The sequence below is a fragment of the Saimiri boliviensis genome, chromosome 2 (assembly GCF_048565385.1).
Source record: "Saimiri boliviensis isolate mSaiBol1 chromosome 2, mSaiBol1.pri, whole genome shotgun sequence".
NCBI classification, from domain to species: Eukaryota; Metazoa; Chordata; class Mammalia; order Primates; family Cebidae; genus Saimiri; species Saimiri boliviensis.
This window is the reverse complement of record NC_133450.1, coordinates 86,350,746-86,373,621: the sequence shown is the minus strand read 5'-3', so window position 1 is coordinate 86,373,621 and position 22,876 is coordinate 86,350,746. Positions and strand designations below refer to the sequence as shown.

Sequence of the window (22,876 nt, the reverse complement as noted above, 5' to 3'; positions counted from 1 at the left end):
AAACTGCAAACCATCATTCTCAGCAACCTGACACAAGAACAGAAAATCAAACACCGCATGTTCTCACTCATAGGTGGGTGTTGAACAATGAGAACACATGGATACAGGGAGGGGAGCATCACACACTGGGGTCTGTTGGGGGGAATAGGGGAGGGACAGCGGAAGGTAGGGAATTGGGGAGAGATAGCATGGGGAGAAATGCCAGATATAGGTGATGGGGAGGAAGGCTGCAAATCACACTGCTATGTGTGTACCTATGCAACAATCTTGCACGTTCTTCACATGTACCCCAACACCTAAAGTGCAATTTAAAAAAAAAAGAATGAAACACTGTCTCAAACAAAACAAAACAAAACAAAAAAACAAGTATCAAATACATTTCTCTAGAGTAGCTAGAAATAAAAAAGATTTCAAATGTTCACAGGCAGAATCTATACATTAGTATTTCACTCAAGGCCAGGTGTGGTGACTCATGTCTATAATCCAACACTTTAGGAGTCCAGGGTGGAAGGACTGCTTCAGCTGAGGAACTTTAGACCACCCTGAGCAACATAGCAACATTCTGTCTTTACAAAAAACAAAACAAGTGAGGTACGGTAGCTCACGCCTATAATCCCTGTAATTTGGTAGGCCTAGACAGGTGTGATTACCTGAGGTCAGGAGTTCGAGACCAGTCTGGCCAACATGGTGAAACCTTGTCTCTACTAAAAATACAAAAATTAGCTTGGGGTTGTGGTGGGTGCCTGTAATCCCAGCTACTTGGTGGGGGTGAGGCAGGAGAATCTCTTGAACCCAGGAAGTGGAGGTTGCAGTGAGCCAAGATTGCACAACTGCATTACAGTCTGGGCGACAGAGTGAGACTCTGTCTCAAACAAAAGAAAAAAAAGAAAGACAAAACTAGCCAGGCATGGGAGTGTGTGCCTGTAGGCCCAGCTACTCAGGAGGCTGAGGCAGGATTGCTTAAGGCCAGTAGTTCCAGGAATTGCACTGAGCTATGATCATGCCACTGTGCTCCAGCCTGGGCATCAGAGTGAGATCTTGTCTCCTCCCACCCCCAGAATTTCATTCATCCAATTTATTTGGATGTCTATTACATACTAGTACATACAAGGGGTGCCATGAGAGAATCTGCAGACACAACAGTGAGAGAAATAGTTTATGTTTTCATAAAGCTTATATTCTAGAGTAAAAGCAAACAATAAACCAAATCAACAAATATATAATGTAAGGCTGCTGTATGCAGTGGTATGCAGATGTCAGATTGTTTCCAATGTAACATCGTATTCTACAGAATATATCATAATGTTGCTATTCATTTCTCTTTTGATGGCTGTTGGACTTGTTTGCTGTTTGGCACTATGGCAAATAATACTGCTGTGAAAAATTCTAGGACATTTATCCTGTTCCAAACATCAAGAGTGTATGCCTTGCCAAATTGCTGAGTCTTAAGAAATGTTTAGCCTCAACTTTAATGGATAAACCAAACTGTTTTCCAAAGTAGATGGCCAATTTCCAACCTCATCAGCAGGGAATGAGAATTCTCTATGCTACGCATCTTCTCCAACATTTAATAATGTCAGACTTTTTAAAGAATTTTTTGTTTTTTTGAGACAGAGTCTCACTCTGTCATCCAGGCTGGAATGCAGTGGTACAATCTCGGCACACTGTGACCTCTGCCTCCAGGGTTCAAGGAATTCTCCCTGCCTCAGCCTCCTGAGTAGCTGGGATTACAGGCACCTGCCACTACCCCTGGCTAATTTTTGTAGTTCAGTACAGACAAGGTTTTGCCATGTTGGCCAGGCTAGTCTCAAACTCCTGACCTCAGGTGATCTGCCCACCTTGGCTTCCCAAAGTGTTGGGATTACAGGCATGAGCCACCGCACCTGGCCTAAAATCATCAGACTTTTCAATGTTAGCCAGTCTGAAGTATGCACAGTGGTCTCTAACACTGATTTTAATTTGTATTTCCCTAATAACCAATTCATATGTTCACTGGCCATTTGGATATCTATTTTTCTGAAGTACCTACTCAAGTCATTTGCTCCTTTTTTTTTTTTTCTTTGCTTGGCTGTCTATCTTTTTAAAAACTATCTGTAGGAGCTCATACTATCTGAATATTAATCCTTTAGTCATTTTGTAAGTTGCAATTCATCTTCTACTCTGTGGCTTGCTTTTACATTCTCTTTGGAATGTCTTTGGATAAATACAAATTCTCAGTTTTAAGGTAGTCATGTTCACCAATGTTTCCTTATAGTTAATAGGTTTGTATCTTGTTTTTGAAATCTCTTCCTACAGTAATAACAGAAGATCAGAAACATAGCTTCAAACTTTTGCAGTTTTATTTTTTACAGTGAAACTGCCCCTACCCCCACCCCCGCCCCACTCATTTGTAGAGCCAGGACCTTAGTATATTGCCCAGGCTGGAGTACGATGGCTACCCACAGGTGCCATCATAGTGCACTGCAACCTCAAACTCATGGCCTCAAGTGATTCTTCTGCCTCAGTCTCCTGAGTAACCGACTACAGGCATGCCACCTCACCTGGCTTTTACAGTTAAACTTCAATATAAATGGAATAGAATTTTGTGGTGTGAGTTATAGGAAAGTTTCATTTTTTTCCTCTATGTCTATCTAATTGTCTTAGAACCTTTTATTGCGAGGATTGTCTTTCCCCATTGCTCTAGTGTGCCCTAGTTCTATCTGTATAATTGTCTTTTTAGGCCTCTACTCTCTGCCATTGGTCTAATTCTTAATCACAATATTTAAAATACTTTGCACGTGAGCCAGTCATGCCAGTGTACTGTAGCCCCAGCTACTTGGGAGGCTGAGGTCGGAGGACCCCGTGAATTATCTGAGGCTGCAGGGAGCTATGATCATGCTACTGCACTCTAGTCTGGGCAACAGAGCGAGATATTGTCTCTTAAAAAAATTTAAAAAATAAAGAACTCAAGCTTAGAGTCCTCAGACGATCATTCTTCACAATCTAAATTATCTGTCATTGTCATCTGCCAGAATCCAACCTTGGATGTATAAATTACTGGGCATGCTGAGACTTTTCAGTGCAATTCTGAGTTGCCTTGCTTATAGTAAGCCACCTTTCCATTCTCCTGAATCCTAGCAGCTTTTACCAATGGACAGAGATGAAAAAAAGAAAGGACTGCCAAGTCCTTGCCATTATGATCTCCACTTTCCTAGAGTTAATGGATACACACATGTATGCTGCATTTCACCAGTCAGTATCTACTGAGAATCTAAGATGTTCCAGGCACTGTTCCAAATACTGAGATATGAATCCAGCTCTTATAAAACCTATGTTATAGTGGGAGATGACAGTTAATCAGGTACAGAAATAATAGCCTTTCTTTTTGAGACAAGCACAGTGGCTCATGCTTGTAATCTCAGCACTTTGGGAGTCCAAGGTGGGAGGATCGCTTGAAGACAGAAGTTTGAGACGAGCCTGGGCAACACAGTGAAATCCTGTCTCAATTAGCCAGGCATGGTGGTATGTACCTAGCTACCTGGGGATGAAGAAGGGAGGATCACATGAACACAGGAGGTTGAGGCTGCAGTGAACCAAGATTCTGCCACTGCACTCCAGCCTGGGTGACATAGTAAGATTCTGTCTCAAAAAAAAAAAAAAGTCTGCATAAATACAAATAAGGATTTTAAATCTTATTTTAATTAAACTGGATGCTTTTAAGGGAAAGAGGAGGGCACAGGGTAAAGGGAAGGGTTTATTTTACAAAGATCATGCCAAGTGTCAAGATAATTCAACGGGGTAAGAATAACTTTTTCAGCAAATAGTACTAGGACAACCAGATATCTACATGCATATGAATAAAGTTGAACCCTTTCCTCAAACCATAAAAATTAACCATATTCATAAACGTAAGTGCTAAAATTATACAACTCTTAATAGAAAATAATGAAATCTTGATTTTTGGTTAGGCAAAGCCTTCTTAGATAGGACACCAAAAGCATAAGGGACAAAAGAAAAAGGTAGATAAAATGAATTTCACTGAAATTAAGTCCAGGCACAGTGGCTCACACCTGTAACCCCAGCACTCTGAGAGGCTGAGGTGGGAAAATTGCTTGAGGCCAGGAGTTCAAGACCAGACTAGGAGTTTAAGCACGTCAAAGAGTGACACGCTGTTTCTTAAAAAAAAAAAAAAAAAATCAACATTAAAGAATATTTCCAAGTCATATATTTGACAAGAGATTTGTGCTTAGAACACATCAAGATCATTTGCAACTCAATTACAAAAAGACACAGAACCCAATTTAAAAAATTGGCAAAGGGGCTGGACATGGTGGCTCACATCTGTAGTCCCAGCACTTTGGGAGGCTGAGGCAGGAGGATCATTTGAGTCTAGAGTTTGAGACCAGCCTGAGACATATGGCAAGACCTCATTTCTAGAAAAAAAATTTAAAAATTAGCAGGGCATGATGGCATGTACCCAGCTACTCAGGAGACTGAGGCAGGTGGATCACTTGACCCCAGGAATTTGAGGCTGCACTGAGCTATGATCATGCTACTGCACTCCAGCCTGTGTGACTCAGCAAGACCCAGTGTCAAAAAATAAAACCAAAAAACAAAACTCAACAGTAAATAACTAATCTAATTAGAAATGGGCAAAAGACATGAGGAGATATTTTACTCAAAAGAATATACAAGTGTCAAACAAGCACATCAAAAGATGTTCAACATTGGCTGGGTGTGGTGGCTCACACCTGTAATCCCAATACTTTGGGAGGCCAAGGAGGGCAGATCACCTGAGGTCAGCAGTTCGAGATCAGCCTGACCAACATGGAGAAACCCTGTCTCTAATAAAAATACAAAATTAGCTGGGCGTGGTGGCGCATGCCTATAATCTCAGCTACTTGGGAGGCTGAGGCAGGAGACTCATTTGAACTGGTGAGGCAGAGGTTGTGGTGAGCTGAGATAGCGCCATTGCACTCCAGCCTGGGCAACGAGAGCGAAACTCTGTCTCAAAGAAAAAAAGAAAAGATGTTCAACATCATTAGCTATTAAAGAAATGCACATTAGGCTGGGCACGATGGCTCACGCCTATATTCCCAGCACTTTGAGAGGCCTAGGTGGGTGTATCACCTCAGGTCAGGAGTTCGTGACCAGCCTAACCAACATGGTGAAAGCCTGTGTCTACTAAAAATACAAAAAAAATTAGCTGGGCATGGTGGCGGGTGACTGTAATCCACCCTACTCAGGAGGCTGAGGCAGGAGAATCACTTGAACCCGGGAGGAGGAGGCTGCAGTGAGCCAAGATCGCACCACTGCACTCTAGCCTAGGCACCAGAATGAGACTCTGTCTCAAAACAAAAAAAAAGAGAGAGAAAAAAGAAATGCAAATTAAAACTACAATGAAATATTGCTACCTAAGGATAGTTAAAAAAAAAAAAAAAAGTGACAACATTAAATGCTGATGAAGATGCAGAGAAACTGGATCACTCATGTTACTGGTGATAATGTAAACTTTTGGTACAGGTACTCACAATTTGTCACTTTCTTAAAAAAAAATACACAGGTTAACTAAGCAGAGGGGTGCATGCCTGTAATACCAGCGACGTGGGAGGCTGCATTGAGAGGATATCTTGAGCCCAGGAATTCAAGTCCAGCCTGGGCAACAAAGCAAGACCCTGTCTCTTTTTTTTTTTGAGACAGAGTTTCGCTCATTACCCAGGCTGGAGTGCAATGGCGCGATCTCGGCTCACCGCAACCCCCACCTCCTGGGTTCAGGCAATTCTCCTGCCTCAGCCTCCTGAGTAGCTGGGATTACAGGCACGCGCCACCATGCCCAGCTAATTTTTTGTATTTTTAGTAGAGACGGAGTTTCACCATGTTGACCAGGATGGTCTCGATCTCTTGACCTCGTGATCCACCCGCCTTGGCCTCCCAAAGTGCTGGGATTACAGGCTTGAGCCACCGCGCCCGGCTCTATCTCTTAAAAAACAAACACACAAACCCACAAGCAACTAAGATATAACCCACCAACTGCAATCCTAGGTATTTAAACCAGAGAAATGAAAAACATACTTATACACAAACGTTCACAGCAGTTTGATACAGAGTCTTGCTCTGTCACCTAGTCCAGAAAGAAGTGGCACAATCTTGGCTCATTACCACTGCTGCCTCCTGGGTTCAAGTGATTCTCCTGCCTCAGCCTCCCGAGTAGCTGGGGTTACAGGTACCCAGCTAATTTTTCTGTTTTTAGAAGAGATGGGGTTTTGTCATGTTGGCCAGGCTGATCTCGAACTCCTGGCCTCAAGAGATCCACCCAACTCAGCCTCCCAAAGTGCTGGGATTACAGGTGTGAGCCACCGTGCCCGGCCTACAGCAGTTTTAACATAATGGCCAGACACTGGAAAATGCCCAGATGCTCTGTAACAAGTAAAACTGTGGTATGTCCACACCACAGAATATTATTCATTAATAAAAAGTAAGAAACTATAGATGCAACAATCTGGATGACGCTCTGGAGACTTATGATGAATATAAAAAACTAATATAAGCTGGGTGTGGTAGCTCACACCTATAATCCCAACACTTTGGGAGGCCCAAATCATGAGGCTGGATCACGAGGTCAGGAGTTCAAGGCCAGCCTGACCAATATGGTGAAACCCTATCTCTATTAAAAATATGAGAATTAGCTGGGCATGGTGGCACATGCCTGTAGTCCTAGTCCTAGCTACTCAGGAAGCTGAGGCAGGAGAATCGCTTGAACCCAGGAGGTAGGGGTTGCAGTGAGCCAAGACCACACCACTGCACACCAGTATGGGTGACAGAGCAAGACTCCATCTCAAAAAAAAAAAAAAAAAAAAAAAAAGGCCAATCCAAAAAGATTACACACTGTGTTATTTCACTTACATAATATTCTCAAAATAACAAAATTACAGAAATGGAGAAACATTAGTGGTTGTCAGGGTTTAACAAGAGGATAGAGGATAAGTGTGTGAGAGAAGTGGGTGGGATATAAAAGGGCATCAGGAGGGATTCTTGTGTCATTAGAAATGTTCTGTATCTTGACTTTGTTTATTTACTTTTTTTTTTTTTTTTTTTTTTTGAGACTGAGTTTCGCCCTTGTTACCCAGGCTGGAGTGCAATGGCGCGATCTCGGCTCACCACAACCTCTGCCTCCTGGGCTCAGGCAATTCTCCTGCCTCAGCCTCCTGAGTAGCTGGGATTACAGGCACGTGCCCCCATGCCCAGCTAATTTTTTGCACTTTTAGTAGAGACGGGGTTTCACCATGTTGACCAGGATGGTCTCGATCTCTCGACCTAGTGATCCACCCGCCTCGGCCTCTCAAAGTGCTGGGATTACAGGCTTGAGCCACCGCGCCCGGCTTATTTACTTATTTATCTACTTATTTTGAAGCAGGGTCTCACTCTGTCTCTCAGGCTAGAATGCAATAGCATGATCATAGCTCACTGCAGTATCGACCTCCTGGGCACAAGCGATCCTCCCACCTCAGCTTCCTGAAAAGCTGGGACCACAGGCATGTTCCACCATGCCTGGTTAATTTTTATATTTTGTAGAGATAAGGTTTTGCCATGTTGCCCAGGCTAGTCTTGAACTCCTGGGCTCAAGTGATCCTCTTGCCTTGGCCTCCCAAAGTTCTAGGATTATAGGCATGAGACACTGTGCCCAGTCATGTATCTTGACTTAGTAATGTCAATTTCCTGACTTTGATTAAAATAACCAAATTTTAAATTTTGCAAAATTACTAAATTTTTCCACTGGAGAAAACTGGGTAAAAGGTACAAGAGATCATTCTTTATTATTTCTTACACTAGCATATGAATCTACAATTACCTCAAAATGAAGTTTAATTTATATAAAAGGTAAATTCTCACCTCATACTATAAAACAAAATAAATATGAAAGGCATTAGCTGGTATGATTCCTTTGTCTTTTTCTTTTAAAGTTCATAATTAACCAATATTATTTTGAAATCTGAATCTTACTTTATGTTGAAAAATGTAAGTGAAAATAATACTAAAACAGTATAGGAATAGAAATAACAGAGATCAATGTAAAAGAAAAGACTCTAACCTATATAAGAATTTAGTATGTGATAGTAAAATTATTTTTTCCTTTCATCCTTCCAATTAACTCTCCATTCTTCTCTATTCGGGAGACTAACCTCTACGGACTGCAGCAACTGGAATTCTTACTCTCTAGTTATCTGTTGAATTTGGCCATTAGGAGCTAATGGAGGAAATCAGAAAGCAGGAGTCAGACAGTGGATTACCTTTGCTCCTTCCCTGCTGGGCCACAGCTTGGTGGTAACAGTATTCCTCTCCTGAAGATCACCTCTCCTGGTCAGCAGCTCTGTGCTTTAGTAATTACTTGCTGGGTTCTGCTAACTGTTCCCTCTCCTTGTCTTTTCACAGTTAGAAATGGCAATTGTTTTCTGCCTTTGCTAGCTCTAGGATGCTTCACCATCCCTTGCTTGTTTCCCTTAACTGTGCCCACAACTTTGTAAATAGTCTCTTCCTTAAACTTTTGTCAGTATCCTCACGTGTGTTATCTACTTCCTGCCAGGACCCTGATACCCTTAAGAAGAGGCAAAGTCTAGACTGCTAGACTAATATACCAAAGGTCACTGTACATTTAGAAATATACTGTTAGAGTGATGGATGTATGGGGGTGCCTTTTTAAAATAAATCTTTGGGTAATACAGAATCTCTTTTCAAAGCTGTGCAATAAATGCAGTCTTGCCCAAAGAGAGGTTTGACCTTTGTCCTGGTTCCTATGAGATAACCTCTAAATCTTGGCATTTCCATACCAATAGGAGTGACCGTGTTATTTATCATGGGCCTCTTGGGCCACACCTGCAGTTTATACTAATGATGGATCCCTTGAACCACATGGTGTCAGCTCAGTTTCCAGGGAGGGAAGGGTAGGAGTCTGGGTTCAACTACATGGGCCATCAATTAATCAGTCAATCATAACCACATAATGAAATTTCAGTAAAAAAATCCAAAAACTAAAGGTTGGGTGAACTTCCAGGATTGGTAGTACTCCATGCATATTGCCATACATCAATTCTAGGAGGGTAGGATGTCCTGAGGATCCAAGGGAAGCTTCATAGTTGGAACCCTCCTAGATTTTGACCTACGTCTCTTTTTTTGGCTAATTTTAACCTGTATCTTTGCCCTGTAATAAACTGTAATGGTGAGTATAATAGGTTTCTGTAAGTCCTGTTAGTCATTCTGGTGAATTACTCAACCTGAGGGTGGTTTGGGGAAGAAACCTTTGACCTTGTGGTTGGTGTGAAAAATAAGGGTAGTCTTCTATGAGCTCTTCCCTCTAACCTTGTAGTTGGGCCCTAGCTCCTTGTAGTTGGGGTCAGAAGCCTTGGGCAGACTTGGTAGTCTGGAGGACTGTGTTCTTAACCTCATAGTTTGGCTAATTCCAGGCAAAAGTACAAAAAGAGTAAGTAACAAAAAAATATAAATTTAGAATTGTTTGCCAAATTAATACATTTTTCCTGCATTTGTGTTTATATAATTTAAATTCTTTGACTTACCTGAGGGTCTACTAACCACCCATGGTACAAAGGAATATCAAGAAGATCAAATACTATGCATTCCGGTGTATACTCAAACACTCGAACACCAGTGAATCTTACATTTACATCCAGGCCTGTCTGTAATTTGTGCAGAATTGCCATGGCATCACTCATATTCTGAAAATAGAAAAGGGGAAAGTTATAATTCAGACACATCGAAACAAGAACACAAAAGATATTCAAGTATAAGAACATTTACTTTTAATTTTCCATTTTCTCCAATAAATTCAACATATTTTTATGGTTGATAACACTTATGCAGCACCACTGACTACATGTTGACACCTTCAAATAACTAGCTCACAGTAGTTGCTCAGTAAATATTTACTAGATTGCCGGGCATGTTGGCTCACACTTGTAATCCTAGCACTTTGGGAGGCCAAGGGAAGTGGATTACTTGAGGTCAGGAGTTTGAGACCAGCCTGGCCAACAGGGTGAAACCTTGTCTCTACTAAAAATACAAAGATTAGCTAGGTGTGGTGGTATGTGCCTTTAGTCCCAGTTACTTGGTAAACTGATGTAGGGCAGTCACCTGAACCCAGGAGGTAGAGGTTGCAATGCACAGACATTGTGCCACTGCATTCTAGCCTGGGCAACAGAGAGAGACTCTGCCTCAAACAAAACAAAACAAAACAAAACAAACTTCATGCTCTTATGCAACTAACATTCTATTGAGAGAGATAAACATGTACATATATAACACAATGTAAAGTATTAGTAAGAAAAACTGAGCAAGATGAGGTTGTAGAGACTAGTAATAATGAAGGACCTATTTTAGACTGGAAAGTCTAAAGTCAAATGTTTTTAAAGTCAAAGAGGAAGGCCTCTCCTACAGTTAAATTTAAAATAATTGAAAGTAGGATCTTAAAGAGATAGTGGCACACCCATGCTAACTTCAACATTATTCATAATTTTTTTTTTTTTTTTTTTTTGAGATGGAGTCTTGCTCTGTCACCAGGCTGGAGTGCAGTGGCACGATCTCAGCTCACTGCAACCTCTGCCTCCTGGGTTCAAACGATTCTCCTGCCTCAGCCTCCCGAGTAACTGGGACTACAGATGTGCGTCACCACACCCAACTAATTTTTGTATTTTTTTAAATTGTTTTATTTTTAGTAGAGATGGGGTTTTACCATGTTGGCCAGGATGGTCTCGATCTTTAGACCTTGTGATCTGCCAACCACGGCCTTCCAAAGTGCTGGGATTATAGGCATGAGCCACTGTGTCTGGCCTATTCATAATTCTTTACCTATTCTTAGTCACAACTGACAAAAGAATAAAGAAAATGAGGTATATACATACAATGGAATATTATTAAGCCTTAAAAAAGAAGGAAATCTTGTCATATGCTACAACCTGGATGAACCTTGAGTATATCATGCTGAGTAAAATAAGCCAGTCACAAAAATAAAAATACTGTACTCTACTTATATGTGATAGAGTTGTCAAAATCATAAAAATAGAAAGTAAAATGGTGGTTTTCAGGAAATTGTAAGAAGTGAGAAAGGGAAGTTGTCTGATAGATATAGGGTGTCACTCTGTTGCCCAGGCTAGAGTGCAGTCGTATGATCATGGTTCACCACAGCCTCAACCTCCTGGGCTCAAGTGATCCTCCCACCTCAGCCTCCCATGTAGAGGGGACTACAGGTGCATGCTACCATGCCCAGCTAATGTAGTTGATATTTTGTAGAGATGGGGTCTCACTATGTTGCCCAGACTGGTCTTGAATTTCTGAGCTCAAGTAATTTTCCGCCTCAGCCTCTCAAAGTATTGGGATTATAGGCATAAGCTACTATGCCTGGCAAGTTTCAGTTTTAAAGATGAAAAAGTTCTACAGATCTGTTATACAACACCATGAATACAGTTAACACTTCCAAACTGTATGCTTAAAAATGTTTAAAATAATACATTTTATATTACGTGGTTTTTAACACAATTAAAAAAAAATAGGAATGAGCCATCAAGCCATGAAAAGACACAGAAGGAATTTAAATGCATATTAGTAAAGAAAAGAAGATAATCTGAAAAGGCTACATACTGTATAATTCCAAATAACATTCTGGAAAAGGCAAGACTATAGAGACAGTAAAAAAGATAAGTGGTTGCCAAGGACTAGGGGAAGGGAAGAATAAATAGGCAGAGTACAGAGAATTTTTAGGACAGTGAAACTACTGTGTATGATACTGTAATGGTAGATACGTGTCACTATACATTTTTCAAAATCCATAGAATATACAACACCAAGAATGAATAAATTATAGACTCTGGGTGATAATGATGAGGCGTTATACGTTTATCAGTAATAAATGTACCACTTTGGTGCAGGATGTTGATAGTAGAGAAAGCTTTGTGTGTGGGGTTAGGAGGAACAGAAGCTATATAGAAATTCTCAACACTTTCCATACTCGATTTTGCAGTGAATACACTGGGATGGATGGATGGATGGAAGGAAGAAAGAGAGGAACGGAGGGGGGAGGGAGGGAAACTGGAGGAAGGGTAGAGGGAGGGAGAGAGGGCAGTGCAAATAGGAGGGAAAAAAGGAGAGGGAGGCAGACCTTTTTGAAAATGACACTAGAATAGAGATCACAATGAGCACTGAGTCTTAGGAAGCTCTGGTCAAAGAGCATTGCAAAAACCCTGAGGTAAAAATGAGTTTATTAGTGTATCTATGGAATAGCATGGGGTCCAGTGTGGCTGGCACAAAATAAAAGTGAAAAGTTGTAGGAGATGAAGTCTAAGAGACTGGCAGAGGCTAAACCACAAAGTCTTGTTTGTCAAATTAAGCGATCATTCTGCCCACATCAGTTTTCTCGATAAACACAGTCATATAAATCTGTAATAAAGACTATTTTAAAATGTTTTTCTATCCTTCTATGACTGTGGAGTAGAAAAAAATGCTTTTCTAAACATTTTAACACATTAAATATGGACATATATATAGAGGATACATTCAAAAGAACAAAGAAAAACCAATACATAAGTGTTAATACACTTTTGGCCGGGCACAGTGGCTCACGTCTGTAATTCCAACACTTTGGGAGGCCAAGGCAGGCGAATCACAAGGTCAGAAGATCAAGACCATCCTGGCTAACACGGTGAAACCCTGTCTTCACAATAAATACAAAAAAATTATCTGGGCGTGGTGGCATGGGCCTGTAGTCCCAGCTACTCGGGAGGTTGAGGCTGGAGAATTGCTTGAACCAAGGAGGTAGAGGTTTCAGTGAGCCGAGATAGAGCCACTGAACTCCAGCCTGGGTGACAGAGCGAGACTATGTCTCAAAAAAAAAAAAAAAAAAAAAAAAAAAATTTCACATACTTTTTACTGAATCCCTACTGCTTATCAGACACTGTACTAGATGCTAACAAACTAGGAACAGTAGACTACATCGAGGGGTTTGATTTTAAAAAGAGAGAAAATGAAGGAAATCTTCTTACATTAAAACTATGGATTCTCGTTCAAATTTGAAAAAGACAAATTTAGGTTACAAAGTTCTGTTTTAAGAAATAATTCATAAAATTTCATTCTAACAGACTGTTCAGGCAGTAAAGAGAAATCATTCAAATGTTTTAAATTCATGATGCAATTATAATAGGATAACATTGTTATACTAGTCTTTGACCTTTGCCAGTTTCATCTCTTTCTACTATGTATGTTTCCTCCAAACAATATATTTTCTCAACCTTCCCAAAAATTAAACTCTTAAAAACAATCAGCTTACATTTTTTCCTTTAAATGTTTTAGAACTTTTCTTAAAGCTACAGCAATGATGAATCTGAGAAAACAGTAACAATAGTGAGCAATCTAAGAATTACAGTTTTATAACCACCAGTTCTTTCCTCTATTTTTGTAAATTCTTGGTTGTCGACCACCCAATTTCCTTTAGGGGCAATATGATTTCTTTTTTTTTTTTTTTGAAACGGAGTTTCGCTCTTGTTACCCAGGCTGGAGTGCAATGGCGCGATCTCGGCTCACTGCAACCTCCACCTCCTGGGTTCAGGCAATTCTCCTGCCTCGGCCTCCTGAGTAGCTGGGATTACAGGGACGCGCCGCCATGCCCAGCTAATTTTTTGTATTTTTAGTAGAGACAGGGTTTCACCATGTTGACCAGGACGGTCTTGATCTCTTGACCTCGTGATCCACCCGCCTCGGCCTCCCAAAGTGCTGGGATTACAGGCTTGAGCCACCGCGCCTGGCCTGGCAATATGATTTCTAATGGCTCCAGGCTCATGCTTATACTATCATATATTTGCTACAATTATTCTCCACTATTTAGTATTAAAACAACTAAATTAACACCATTTGGTATCTTCAGATAACTTGACAAAACAGGCCAGACACAGTGGCTCATGCCTGTAATCCTAGCACTGTGAGAGGCTGAGGTGGACAGATCACTTGAGCCCAGGAGTTTGAGGCTGTAGTAAGCCATGATCACACCATGGCAATCCAGCCCAAGTGACAGAGTGAGACCCTATCAAAACAAACAAACAAACAAACAAACAAACAAACAAACAAAGGCTGGCTCAGTAGCTCATGCCTGTAATCCTAGCACTTTGGGAGGCCAAAGCAGGTGGATCACTTGAGGCCAGGAGTTCCAGACCAGCCTGGCCAACATGGTGAAATGCCGTTTCTACTAAAAATAAAAAAACTGGCTGGGCTGTATGGCTCACACCTATAATCCTAATACTTTGAGAGGATGAGGTGGGTGGATCATCATGATGTCAAGAGATCAAGATCATCCTGGTGGCTGGGCGCGGTGGCTCAAGCCTCTAATTCCAGCACTTTGGGAGGCCGAGGCGGGTGGATCACGAGGTCAAGAGATCGAGACCATCCTGGTCAACATGGTGAAACCCCGTCTCTACTAAAAATACAAAAAATTATCTGGGCATAGTGGCGCGTGCCTGTAATCCCAGCTACTCAGGAGTCTGAGGCAGGAGAATTGCCTGAACCCAGGAGGCGGAGGTTGCGGTGAGCCGAGATCGTGCCATTGCACTCCAGCCTGGGTAACAAGAGTGAAACTCCGTTTCAAAAAAAAAAGATCATCGTGGCCAACATGGTGAAACCCCGTCTCTACTTAAAAAAAAAAAAAAAAAATTAGCTGGGCATGGTGGCACACACACCTTCCAGCTCCTTGGGAGCTGACTCGGGGGAATCGCTTCAACCCAGGAGGCAGAGGCTGAGTGAGCCAAGATGGTGCCGCTGCACTCCAGCCTGGTGACAGAGCAAGACTCCGTCTCAAAAACAAAAATTAGCCAGGAGTGGTGGCAGATGCCTGTAATCCCAGCTACTTGGGAGGCTGAGGCATGTGAATCCCTTGAACCTCAAAGGTAGAAACTGCAGTAGTCTGAGATTGTACCACTGCACTCCAGCCTGTGAGCAGAGCATGACTCTGTCTTTTTTTTTTTTTTTCCCATGAGACAGCATCTCACTATATTGACCAGGTTGGAGTACGGTGGTGTGATCTTGTCTTACTGCAATCTCTGCCTCCCAGATTCAAGGGATTCTCCTGCCTCAGCCTCCCGAGTAGCTGGGACCACAGGAGTGTGCCACCATGGTTGGCTAATTTTTTGGACTTTTAGTAGAGATGGGGTTTCACCACGTTAGCTAGGATGATCTTGATCTCCTGATCTTGTGATCTGCCCGCCTTGGCCTCCCAAAGTGCTGGGATTAAAGGTGTGAGCCACCATGCCTGGCCAACACTCTGTCTTAATAAAAAACAACAACTGATAAATGAAACATACTTATTATAAAAGGGTTTTAAACTCTTGGCTAAGTATTTTGCCACTTTGTTCCCAATTGCAAATAATACTTACTATTATAAAATATAAATGTGAGCTATGGTTGCTTACCTCACAGGAAGGGATTACTACTGGATCCTTTAAGGCAGTAATTAAGCTGTTTCTTACAACTCTTTTCAAAACAACCTTTAATATGGTGAAATACTTTAAATTTAAATGCAAAATACATTTTAAGAATATATTTGCAGTCATTAAAAAATCTGTTATGAGGCCAGGCGCAGTGGCTCACGCCTGTAATCCCAGAACTTTGGGAGGCTGAGGCAGGCGGATCACAAAGTCAGGAGTTCAAGACCAGCCTGACCAACAAAGTGAAACCCCATCTCTACTAAAAACACAAAAATTAGCCAGGCAGGGTGGTGGGCGCCTGTAGTCCCAGCTACTTCGGAGGTTAAGGCAGGAGAACTGCTTGAACCCAAGAGGCAGAGGTTGCGGTGAGCTGAGATCATGCCATTGTACTCCAGCCTGGGCAACAAGATCAAAACTCTGTCTCAAAAAAAAAAAAAATCTGTTATGACCCCCCTCCCCCCAACACATACACACATATCATGTTTTCTGGTACTGTCAGGACTCTCAGGATGTCTATTATTAGGAAAAACTGGAAAAAATTCGCTCTATGCTTACAACTTCTCGTAAAGAGATTTAGTTGGGAATATTGCAGCTCTGTGTTGGTCTTTCTAAATTCAGGTTTGAAGAGGTCTGCTCACATAAAAGTATACAAAAAAGAACACTGTTAAGGGCCGGGCATGGTGGCTCAAACCTGTAACCCCAGCACTTTGGGAGGCCGAGGCGGGTGGATCACGAGGTCAAGAGATCGAGACCATCCTGGTCAACATGGTGAAACCCCGTCTCTACTAAAAATACAAAAAAAATTAGCTGGGAATGGTGGCACGTTCCTGTAGTCCCAGCTACTTGGGAGGCTGAGGCAGGAGAATTGCCTGAACCCAGGAGGTGGAGGTTGCGGTGAGCCGAGATCGTGCCATTGCACTCCAGCCTGGGTAACAAGAGTGAAACTCTGCCTCAAAAAAAAAAAAAAAACACTATTACATCACAATTGTGGAACAATACACACTAGCTTAGACTCAGCCATAAGCTTGACATACACTATTTTCAAAACTAATAGTAATGTAATAATAACATTGTATAGTTTCAGTCTTTATTTTAAAAGCAGGATACTTTTTGACTGATATGTTTATGACAAATGCAAGCAGTTGTTAGATATCCTTTGTTTTAACTTTGAGCCAATACTTCCAATCACTTTTCTAGGATCTTGATCACTGTAATAGGAGTGTATTCCAAAACTGCAAGATGGACTTAAAATGCTGATAACATTTGCAAACATTTTTATTTTTCTTTCTTTCTTTCTTATTTTTTTGAGATTGAGTCTCACTATATCACCCAGTCTGGTCTTGAACTCCTAAGCTCAAGGAATGCTCCTGCCTCAGTCTCCTGAGAAGCTGAGTAGATAGAATTACTGCTGCAAACCACTGTGACTGGCTACCAACACTTTTCTTTCTTCTTCTTTTTCTTTTTTTTTTTTTTTTTTTAAACAGGTTCTCATTCTGTTGTCCAGGATGGAATGCCGTGGCATGATCTTGGTTGACGGCAATCTCTGCCTCCAGGACTCAAGTGATCATCTTACCTCAGGCTCCCAAGTAGCTAGGGCTATGGCCATCTGCAACCATGCCCAGCTAATGTTTTGTACTTTTTGTAGAGGCTGGTCTCACTCCTGGGCTCAATCCATCCACCTGCCTTGGCCTCCCAAAGTGCTAGGATTACAGGCATGAGCCACCACCCCCAGCAACTGCAAACACGAAAATCAAGATTTTCTCCTTTCTGTCAAGATTTTCTCAGAATTAGGCAACAAAAGTAAAATAAATTTGGAGTTTGATATCAGACTGCAACTATCATCTACAGTCCCTAATTTTAAGTTTTGTTATTAAAATAGGTTCATGATTTCAGTAAGAAATGATATAAATTTGATAAATATATGATATAAATTGAACCTTATTACTTTATACATGTACTGGTTTTACATATTGGAAGCTGAGATAAGATTTCACTTGAAAAGAGGTTTCTATTGCTAAAAATGTTTGAATATCAGGCCGGGCGCGGTGGCTCAAGCCTGTAATCCCAGCACTTTGAGAGGCCGAGGCGGGTGGATCACGAGGTCGAGAGATCGAGACCATCCTGGTCAACAAGGTGAAACCCCGTCTCTACTAAAAATACAAAAAATTAGCTGGGCATGGTGGCGTGTGCCTGTAATCCCAGCTACTCAGGAGGCTGAGGCAGGAGAATTGCGTGAACCCAGGAGGCGGAGGTTGCGGTGAGCCGAGATTGTGCCATTGCACTCCAGCCTGGGTAACAAGAGCGAAATTCCGTCTCAAAAAAAAAAAAAAAAAAAAAAGTTTGAATATCACTGTTTTAAGATACAAATTCCCCTGACAAAATTTAAATGACTTAGAATACAAATTTGGCTTTAACTTTAGATTTCCTATCTTCTTCTTAGCTGCTTCTTCTTATTTTTCTTATTATTTTTTGAGACAGAGACTCCCTCTGTCACCCAGGCAGGAGTGCAGTAACACAATCTTGGCTCACTGAAACCTCTGCCTCCCTAGTTCAAGCAATTCTCATGCCTCAGCCTCCTGAATAGCTGGGACTACAGGTACGTGCCACTACGCCTGGGTAATTTTTGTATTTTTAGTAGAGATGGGGCTCTGCCATGTTGGACAGCTGGTCTTGAACTCCTGGACTGAAGTGACCCACTCACCTTGGCCTCCGAAAGTGCTAGGATTATAGGTGTGAGCCACCGCATCTGGCCTAGATTTCCTATTTTATAAAATGATGCAATGTAAGTTGTTGATTTTTCAAATTCCATCAGGACTAGATTATTTCAACATCAAATTCAAGAAATTTTGCAATACTGAAATAAGATATGCTTTCCTATTGCAAATTTAATACTCGTGAAAGTATGTTAAAAAGGTTGCTTTGAAAGTAAATATGAAGGTTCCAATCATGTCTCTTTCTTCCCTGGCTAATACTTCCTTCCACTCTAAGAAGCTAATTCCTTTTTGCCTTCTACTGCCAAGTAAAGGAAGAATACTGAAGAAAATGAAGCTCTGCTTGCTTTTTTCCAGCACTAATAATTTTGAGCCTAGTGATACCTCCTACGTTGTGGAACAGGATCTCAAAATAACATGCCAAGAAATGTGAACACTGAAACTATCAAATGGCAAAATTTGTCCTAATGATACACACATGATTTGTTCAACTTTCTTCTGAATATAACTTAATTGTAAAATATAAATAAAACGAGGAAAAATGAATCAATGACAAATTCACCTGGAAGTCAATTTTTCAAGAAAAACACAATGTTTGATCTGTCAAGGAATGAGAAAAAAAAAAAGAAAAAATACCAGGTTATCATTCTACATAGATTTGTAGAATGATAATCTGGCTGTAAGGTAAAAATGGCTTTTTTATTTTTAAAGAGTTATTAAAAAAGAAAACAAAGAATATGTAATAGAGACTGACCACATGTAGGCTGCAAAGTTTAAAGTGTTTACTATCTAATCCTTTATAGAAAAAGGCTGCCAGCTATTGATAGAGACCAATGTATATATTTAAACTTTAAAATTATACTTTAACAAAAATTGTGTTGATTACCTGTTCATAATTTAAACGTTGAATTTCTGAAATTTCTTTTGGCTTTGCATCAAGCATGTAATCTCCTGCAAAAAAAAAAAAAATTGTGAAATTGCCTTTAAAAAATTTTTTTTTTCTGATTACAAAAATAATAGATTTTAATTATAAATGTTAAAACACTGAAGCTATGGCTGACATATAAAGTTGACTTCTCAAACCTACCCAGAGAAAGTAAATGTTAACTATTTGCTGTCACCTCACATGTTTTTAATGTACATACTACAGTGCTTTTGAACTTTTCTGATTTTATAATGTATTTCAGCATCATTCCATATTATTATGTATAAAGGTCCCAAAGGTTGTACCAATTTCATTGCTGTCAACGATATAACTAATTCCAATCACCTCACCAACAATGGGTATTATCAGTCTTCTAAATGTCTGCAACCCTGAGAGGTGAAAAAAAATTTCTCTGGCATCTGACTGGATGTGGTGGCTCACGCCTGTAATCCCAGCACTTTGGGAGAACGAGGTGGGTAGATCACTCAAGGTCACGAGTTCAAGACCAGCCTGGCTAACATGGTAAACTCCGATTCTACTAAAAATACAAAAGTTAGCAGGACGTGGTGGTAGGCAGCTGTAAATTCCAGCTACTCGGGAGTCTAGGGCAGAAAAATCACTTGAACCTGGGAGGTGGAGGTTGCAGTGAGCCAAGATTGCACCCCTGTGCTCCAGCCTGGGCAATGGAGCAATTCTCCACTGCAAAAAAAAAAAAAAAAAAAAAAAAAAAAAGTTTTTTTTTGTGCATTTAAAAAGATGATATTTTTATATAAAACTTTTTATTTTATATCACCTTTTCAATATATACATAACCTTTGGTATACATGGCAACTTTTAAATATACATGGTACCTTTTGAAAACATGGATCACAATTTTAACACTTTTAAATCTATGCATAACCTACGTATTACCTTTCAAATTATGTCTTAACTATATGTATATATTTCGTTTTCTTTGAATTCTCTACCTAAATAATTATCTTTTTTTTTTCTTTTTAAGAGATGGGGTTTTGTCATGTTGCAGCTTCTCAAAGAATTGGCACTAGTGGCATTAGACACCACACCTGGCTTGTCTTTTCTTATTGAACTGTAAAAGCTAAACTGGACTAGGCACAATGGCTCATGCCTGTAATCCTAGCACTTTGGGAGGCTGAGGAGAATGCATCACCTGAGGTTAGGAGTTCACAACCAGCCTGGTCAACATGGTAAAACCCTGTATCTACTAAAAATACAAAAACTAGCCAGGTGTGATGATGAGCACCTATAGCCCCAACTACTCGGGGGGCTGAGGTGGGAGAATAGCTTAAATCCAGGAGATGAAGGTTGTAGTGAGCCAAGATCGGCCACTGCACTCTAGCCTGGGTGATGGGGAGAGACTCTGTCTCAAAAACAAAAACAAATTTTATTTAAAAAATCTTGTCAACTGGTTAATTTGTCTCTACCCTTCCACACAACTAGTCAACTGATTTTTTTGTGAGATCTACACTTATTGATGTAACTGATAATACAAATTTTAGAAGACTCTTTGTTTTTGTTTTTGGGTTTTTTTTTTTTGGAGACAGACTCTTTCTCTGTCACCTAGGCTAGAGTGCGGTGGCATGATCATGACTTTCTGCAACTTTGACCTCCCTAGACTCAGGTGATCCTCCCACTTCAGCCTCCTGAGTAACTGGGACTATAGGCATGCACCAAACCTGGTTAATTGTCTCAAAAAAAAAAAAAAAAAAAAAGCATAACTTGGAATGGCAATGGGAGAAAAAGCATCTTTTGAGGGGAATAATGAATGGAGAAAGCACATATAAGAAAGATCAAGTCACATGGATAGCTTATAAGAAGATTTAATACAAAAGATTTATACTGTAAAGTAGCAGCAAACAAAGCTGAATGAGTAAATCTGAACAGATTTTAGAAAATCCTAAATAATATGATGATACATTTGGCTGCATGTGAAAGATCACAGGGATCTTTATACTTTTAAGGAGAGGAGTAAAGGATGAAACTGATGCTTTAAGAAAAGTACACTGATATGTAGGCTAACTTAGAGGACAAATAATGATACAGTTTGCAGATAAATCAGGTTATGAATTATCAGTATATAGAAAGAGAAAACATTTCAAAGAAAGAATTCATAAGGTCTTGATACTAGTGGGATATTCAGACAAACAAAAAAAACAAGAAACAAAAATCTGACAGCTATATTAGGCCAAAAATTGGAAGAGGTGGTTTGGCATAAGTTAGCTTATACCAGGTGAACATTTGGAAAAAAGGAAATACAGTCAACTCTGGGTGGAATTAAAATGCTTCAACACTGACCTCTCTTTATAGCATATTTATATTCAAAAGATAAAATAATTTTTCTTTTTTTTTTTTTGAGTTTCACCCTTTTTGCCCAGGCTGGAGTGCAGTGGCACGATCTCGGCTTATCGCAAACTCTGCCTCCCGGGTTCAAGCAATTCTCCAGCCTCAGCCTTCCAAGTAGCTGGGATTACAGGTATGTGCCACCACACCTGGCTAATTTTTGTTTCAAACCCATCTCTACTAAAAAATACAATGGGGTGGTCAGGGTGGTCTCAAAATATAAAATATAAAAATAGAATATATAAAATATATTTTATATAAAATATAAAAAATACAAAATATAAAAAATACAATACTAAATTTTGTTTCAAACCCATCTCCAATAAAAAATGGGTTGGTCAGGGTGGTCTCAAACTGCTGACCTCAGGTGATCTACCCGCCTAGGCCTCCCAAAGTACTGGGATTATAGGCATGAGCCACGAAGATAAAATAATTTTGTTTAAAGTCAGACAATGCCACCATCTCTACTATTTTCTTTATACTATGCCAGTCTCATCATCATACTAATTTCAGATGACTGAAGTCACAATGTACATTACAGTTTATGCTGAGTTTCATATTCCTGCCCATTTCCTGCCTCTTACCTACATCTCTTCCCCACCTTACTTTATTAGACTAGATATTGTGTTTCATTCTCTCTGCCAAAGCCCCCCAAAAAGCCATGCCCATGTATGGCTCTGCTCTCATATTCTAGTAACAGAAATTTCCAGATTGAAACTCAATCTTTCTCCTCTATCCAACCTTCGCCAATCAAAATTCCCATTTCCTTGGGGTACTTCAGCTAGGCATTAGGAAAGCAATTATTAGTTCCTCTTACAATCCCTTTACTAGTGTTTGCTTTTTAACTCAAAAACATCTCTTGTTTCTCCAGAGAAATGGAATAATCTCAAGAGGAGAAAATCTAAATAGCTTAGAAAATTAAACAATTTGTTCTTGCAGGATTGGCCCTGAATAAAATTTACTTTTTGTGTGGCAGAGCTTTCAGAATTTCTCTTCTTACATCGCTCTTGTCAGTTCTCCCCCACCTCCTGTTAAAATCATATTACTTTTATGCTGACCCTAGTAGCTAAGTCCTATCACCAGTGATTCCCAAACCTCTTTAGCTACACCAGCCCTAGATATTTCCTCACCAATTTATCTTTTTCCTAATTAAAATTCTCTGTCCTATGTTCTGCTTCCTCAGGGCTTTGCTAGCTAAGAGTTAGATATATTTCATATAACAAGTATGTTAACTATATTTCTTATTACTCTTTCGAAGAAAAATACCATGCTGACATTTTTGTGGTTAGAGTACACTTTCATGCAGCGACATTGACTACTTTTTGACACCTTTAAATAACTAGCTCGCAGTACATGCTCAGTAAATATTTACAGGATTGCTGGGCATGGTGGCTCAAGCCTGTAATCCCAGCACTTTGGGAGGCCAAGGCGGG

General features: G+C 40.3%; 1 protein-coding gene across 2 annotated transcripts in view; it reads right to left on the bottom strand.

Annotated features, from left to right (window-relative positions):
- The window catches only part of MINDY2 (MINDY lysine 48 deubiquitinase 2), a 102,235-nt gene that overhangs the window by 47,767 nt on the left and 31,592 nt on the right, over positions 1-22,876 (bottom strand). For both annotated transcript variants that reach the window (XM_010339609.2, XM_003928980.3), the window contains exons 3-4: positions 19,047-19,111; positions 9,549-9,707 (exon numbers count right to left, since the gene is read on the bottom strand). In XM_010339609.2, coding sequence (XP_010337911.1) covers positions 9,549-9,707; positions 19,047-19,111 — 224 coding nt within the window. The remainder of the gene's footprint in view (positions 1-9,548; positions 9,708-19,046; positions 19,112-22,876) is intronic.